This window comes from Oncorhynchus masou, chromosome 23 (assembly GCF_036934945.1).
Source record: "Oncorhynchus masou masou isolate Uvic2021 chromosome 23, UVic_Omas_1.1, whole genome shotgun sequence".
In the NCBI taxonomy this organism is placed as follows: Eukaryota; Metazoa; Chordata; class Actinopteri; order Salmoniformes; family Salmonidae; genus Oncorhynchus; species Oncorhynchus masou.
The window spans coordinates 49,727,745-49,733,574 of NC_088234.1; the positions used below are offsets into that span (position 1 = coordinate 49,727,745).

General features: G+C 50.5%; 1 protein-coding gene across 1 annotated transcript; it reads right to left on the reverse strand.

Annotated features, from left to right (window-relative positions):
* Nucleotides 1–375: 375 nt before the first annotated feature.
* Nucleotides 376–2,920, reverse strand: si:dkey-174i8.1 (arylsulfatase I). Its single transcript, XM_064930820.1, has 3 exons — nt 2,707–2,920; nt 2,050–2,382; nt 376–1,849 (listed from the first exon to the last, which is right to left on the reverse strand). Exons 1-3 carry the CDS (start codon nt 2,883–2,885, stop codon nt 754–756), a joined length of 1,608 nt encoding a protein of 535 aa, XP_064786892.1. The 5' UTR covers nt 2,886–2,920; the 3' UTR covers nt 376–753.
* Between the last annotated feature and the right edge of the window lie 2,910 nt (nt 2,921–5,830).

Consider the following 5,830-nt stretch of genomic DNA (forward strand, 5'->3'; position numbering starts at 1 on the left):
CCGTCATACTGATGGAAATGAGAAATAGAGAGTGTTTCTCTGTTCTGTGCGTGGGATTGCTGCAGGATTGCTGAACATAGCCTACATTATCTCCAGTACATGCATAATCACACACATTCGTTTCTACACAAATGGCTTACAGTCAAGAGATGCAAGGTTCACATCTGATCTGATCTGGCTTCTGTATTGTTGCATGTCCAAACCTGTGTCACCCTGATCCAGTCTGATCCAGTTATATCTGCATTATTTCACAGTCTGGGATTTGCCAGCTGGCATATCACACTTACTTACAGTATGAGCTACATATGTCTGGAACATGGCTTAAATTATAGGTGTACTGTACTGTAACAGCACTGAAGAGAATAACAGCCACAGTATCTCTGGCTTAGCTTATGCTGGCCAGTACCCACTTTAGAATTTTGATGCAGTGAGGTGTTGTTTAGAGTTGGTTTGGGAACAGAGAAGTATTTGATAAGCAGTGTGTAGCCTAGAAGGTCCATTCTATCACCACGTACAAATAACAAAACAACAAATGAAAGAAATATCTCTCTGGGTGTCCGAGTGTCATTCTGATCGTGTCCTTCTGTTCATGGGCAAATGAGACATCAAAACATCACTCTCAACATCAATCTCACAGTTGCACAAAGTCACCCTACTTAGTGACCAGGGGACAGCCAGTGACTAAGATCCAGTCTCATGTAGGCCGGTCAGTCCTGCCTGTACATCCACGTGCTCCTTCCCTCCCTCTGTGGTCTAAAAGAAGAGAGAGGACCTCTGCATCCGGGAGCCCACCTTCTTAAAGAGGGCTTTCAGTTTGCACACCTTACAGTGCCTCATTTTACTACTCTTTGCCTTCCCTTTCCCTCCCTCCCCGCTGCCCTCTGGCCCCTCGCTGCCTGGCTCACCCAGCCATGGTGTCCACACCCCCCCATGGAGCTGGGGGTCCGCCATGTGGTCATCGGGGGGGTTTCGGGGCGGCACGGCCGTCTGGTTGTACTCGGCCAGCCTGGCCAGCAGTATTTTGACCACCTCAGGCCTTGCATCGGCTAGGTCTGACCTCTCATAAGGGTCAGCGGTGATGTTGAAAAGCCACACAGACTTCCCCCTCTGGTCTCGACGTTTCTCCATGCCCTGCCACTGATGGGGCCCCCCGGGCAGGGTCTGAGGGGGCACCCAGTCCCCATCACCCACATTTCCCGTCAGCAACTTCCAGTCCCCGGCCCGAATTGCCGCCCGCAATGCCGTATCCCAGATGCCAAAGCCGTTAAGGGCCAGGGTCCTGGAGTCTGCCTCCCCAGGCCGTCGGGATACCGGGTCAATGTTGAACAGGATCTCGGTACGGGGGCACGGCAGCCCCTGGCTGATGGCCCCCCACACATTGTGGCCGTCCAGCTGGCCTCTGTCCTTCTCCGGTGCCCCCGCCAGAGACAGCAGGGTTGGGTACCAGTCAGAAACATGGATCAGTGCCTTGCTCACCTTTCCTTTCCTCTTCAGGAGTGGGCTGTGGACAAAACCCACCGCCCGTACTCCCCCCTCCCAGTACGTGCCCTTCCCCCCACGCAGGGGCCAATTACAGCCCCCAGAGAGGGGCTGGCCCCCGTTGTCTGAGGAGTAGACCAGGACAGAGTTCTGGTAGAGGCCACGAGTCCTCAGCTCCTGAACCAGCGCCCCCACACCCTCGTCAACACAGCTCACCATGGCTGCGTAGAGTCGTCGCGGGCGGTTATCCAGGGCACTGTAGCGTTGCAGAAAGTGGTCTGGTGCCTGGAGGGGTGTGTGGACTGCCTGGAGGGCCAGGTACAGGAAGAGGGGCTTCTGGGGGTCATGGGCTCTCAGGATCTTCTTAACCCTGGACAGAAAGAGGAGGCAACGAGGTCTGGGTTACATCTTTATATAACTGAGACATTATGTAAAATACATAGATTCTGTAGTGTCCAAACCTCGGAATCTACAACCTCACAATTCTAATCAAATGCAAATCACTCTGTTTACTACTAGATAAGCTCCTTCTCATAAATATCACCAGATGTGTGTAGGACCTGGCCTCACCTCTCTATGTAGAGCGTTGTGGAGTAGTTACCGCTCATCTCCCAGGCTGGTCTCTCCCCATCGTGCAGGTCGAAGCCGCAGGCCTCAGCCTGGTCACAGCTCTGGTAGGAGAAGTGGTCACCGCTGCCAGTCAGGGAGCCCAGGAAGCTCTGGAAGCCGCGGCCCGTGGGCAGGCAGCCCGGCCGGCAGAAGCCCAGGTGCCACTTTCCTACCATGTGGGTGCTGTAGCCCGCTTCCTGCAGCCGCTCAGCCAGGGTGGGTGCATCCGGGGGCAGGCACAGCGGCTGGCGTGCCCGGATGATAGAATGCTGGAGGCCCGTGTGAATCTGGTACCTGGAAGAAACGGGAAGTGGAGTGGAGGTCAGGGCGAAGCCAAGATTATGTAGATTTCCCAAACCACAAACGGAAAGATTCCCAGAACCAGTGAGACATCCCTCCCATTTATTGACAGGGATCAACTTCACCACCTTCACACATTTGTTCTAAAGGTATGCAGTACATGTCTATTCACAACAAAATGCAATGTGTTGACAGATCACTCCTCTATTTAGAAGAAAGGTTATAGGAATGCATAGAAGTGTGAGAGGAATTAGATCATTCCGGATAATACTAGATAGGCCTAATAAGCCAGTGCAGTACACTAAGTACATTACTCACCGCCCAGTCATAAGCTGGCTGCGTGAGGGTGAGCAGATCGGCTGGACATAGTAGTTCTCCAGCTTCACCCCTTCTCCAGCCAGCTGGTCCAGGACCGGAGTGTGGATGTCCGAGCCATGGTAGCCCACGTCTCCATAGCCCTGGTCATCCGCCAGGATGAAGATGAGGTGGGGAGGCATGGTGCCTGGGATCCTCCCAGAGCCCGGGTCATCCTGGGAATGACCCTCTCGCATGCAGCAGAGAAAGCCTAGTACGGCCACTCCGAGCAGGGGGAAGCCTGACTCGACAGCCCCTCTCATAACTATCGTCAGTCTGGAGGTTAGTCTCTGTCTGGGATCTGCTACTCCGATTTAGAGCAGCCTTGCGGAGCCCTCCCTGCGCTCTGTCTGCACAAACAGTGGGGGTGGTGAATGCAGGAGGCTACCTGTTGAGGCCACTGAGTTGCAGGGGGAGCATAGTGAGTGTACGTACACCCGAAAAAGGATTGATCTTTCTGGCCCCTACCTCTCTGTTGTCTCCCTATTCATCTCCACGTTGAATAAGATGTCCTTGATGTGCTGCGAGTAGGTGAGGGTACTGGATAATGTCGCTGTCTGTGAGATAGTTTGGTGTGTGTCACACTTAGTGTCCCTCACACTGCTCTGTCTCTGTCTCAAGTTCTGTCTAGGCTGTGTGTGTGTGTGTGTCTAGTCGTAGGTACATAGACTTCCCCTTCACAGCAACTTGCCACATTTTTCTACCCCTACAGGCGCCTCCTGGTTCGACTGGGCCACTGGCTGGCACACACACACACACACACACACACACACACACACACACACACACACACACACACACACACACACACACACACACACACAAAATCAAATGTTATTTGTCACGTGCCTCGTAAACAACAGGTGTAGACTAACAGTGAAATGCTTACATATGGTCCCTTCCCAACAATGCAGAGAGAAAATATTGAAAAATAATAACAGAAGGAATAAACAAACAGTGAGTAACGAGAACTTGGCTATTTACACTGGGTACCAGTACTGAGTAACGAGAACTTGGCTATTTACACTGGGTACCAGTACTGAGTAACGATAACTTGGCTATTTACACTGGGTACCAGTACTGAGTAACGAGAACTTGGCTATTTACACTGGGTACCAGTACTGAGTAATGATAACTTGGCTATTTACACTGGGTACCAGTACTGAGTAACGATAACTTGGCTATTTACACTGGGTACCAGTACTGAGTAACGATAACTTGGCTATTTACACTGGGTACCAGTACTGAGTAACGATAACTTGGCTATTTACACTGGGTACCAGTACCGAGTAACGATAACTTGGCTATTTACACTGGGTACCAGTACTAAGTTGATGTGCAGGGGTAGGAGGTAATTGAGGTAGATAGGTACATATAGGTAAGGGTAAAGTGACTAGGCAACAGGATAGATAATAAACAGTAGCAACAGCATATATGATGAATCAAAAGAGTTCATGCAAAAAGGGTCACACACGTACTCACACACACTCACACACACACACACACACACACACACACACATAAACTCAGCAAAAAATAAACGTCCCTTATTCAGGACAATGTCTTTCAAAAATAATTACAAAAAATCAAAATAACTTCACAAATCTTCATTGTAAAGTGTTTAAACACTGTTTCCCATGCTTGTTCAATGAACCATAAACAATTAATGAACATGCACCCGTGGAACGATCGTTAAGACACTAACAGTTTACAGACAGTAGGCAATTAAGGTCACAGTTGTGAAAACTTAGGACACTATAGAGGCCTTTCAACTGACTCTGAAAAACACCAAAAGAAAGATGCCCAGGGTCCCTACTCACCTGCGTGAACGTGCCTTAGGCATGCTGCAAGGAGGCATGAGGACTGCAGATGTGGCCAGGGCAATAAATTGCAATGTCTGTACTGTGAGACGTCTAAGACAGTGCTACAGGGAGACAGGACGGACAGCTGATTGTCCTCACAGTGGCAGACCATGTGTAACAACACCTGCACAGGATTGGTACATCCGAACATCACACCAGTGGGACAGGTACAGGATGGCAACAACAACTGCCCGAGTTACACCAGGAACGCACAATCCCTCCATCAGTGCTCAGACTGTCCACAATAGGCTGAGAGAGGCTGGACTGAGGGCTTGTAAGCCTGTTGTAAGGCAGGTCCTCACCAGACATCACCGGCAACAGCATCGCCTATGGGCACAAACTCAGGACTGGCAAAAGGTGCTCTTCACTGACAAGTTGCGGTTTTGTCACACCATGAAGGACAGTCGGATTCATGTTTATCGTCGAAGGAATGAGAGTTACACCGAGGCCTGTACTCTGGAGCGGGATCGATTTGGAGGTGGAGGGTCCATCATGGTCTGGGGTGGTGTGGCACAGCATCATCGGACTGAGCTTGTTGTCATTGCAGGCAATCTATCAATCAATCGCTGTGAGTTACAGGGAAGACTGCCTTGCCTGGTTCACCAATTACTTTGCAGACAGAGTTCAGTGTGTCAAATCGGAGGGCATGCTGTCCGGTCCTCTGGCAGTCTCTATGGGGGTGCCACAGGGTTCAATTCTCGGGCCGACTCTTTTCTCTGTATATATCAATGATGTTGCTCTTGCTGCGGGCGATTCCCTGATCCACCTCTACGCAGACGACACCATTCTATATACTTCCGGCCCGTCCTTGGACACTGTGCTATCTAACCTCCAAACGAGCTTCAATGCCATACAACACTCCTTCCGTGGCCTCCAACTGCTCTTAAACGCTAGTAAAACCAAATGCATGCTTTTCAACCGATCGCTGCCTGCACCCGCATGCCCGACGAGCATCACCACCCTGGATGGTTCCGACCTTGAATACGTGGACATCTATAAGTACCTAGGTGTCTGGCTAGACTGTAAACTCTCCTTCCAGACTCATATCAAACATCTCCAATCGAAAATCAAATCAAGAGTCGGCTTTCTATTCCGCAACAAAGCCTCCTTCACTCACGCCGCCAGACTTACCCTAGTAAAACTGACTATCCTACCGATCCTCGACTTCGGCGATGTCATCTACAAAATTGTTTCCAACACTCTACTCAACAAACTGGATGCAGTTT

Coding starts and splice junctions, on each gene's coding strand:
- si:dkey-174i8.1 (XM_064930820.1), bottom strand. CDS start 2,885: ATGCCTCCCCACCTCATCTTCATCCTGGCGGATGACCAGGGCTATGGA. Junction 2,383..2,706: donor AGCCAGCTTATGACTGGGCG/GTGAGTAATGTA, acceptor CGTTTCTTCCAG/GTACCAGATTCACACGGGCC. Junction 1,850..2,049: donor ACAACGCTCTACATAGAGAG/GTGAGGCCAGGT, acceptor CTTTCTGTCCAG/GGTTAAGAAGATCCTGAGAG.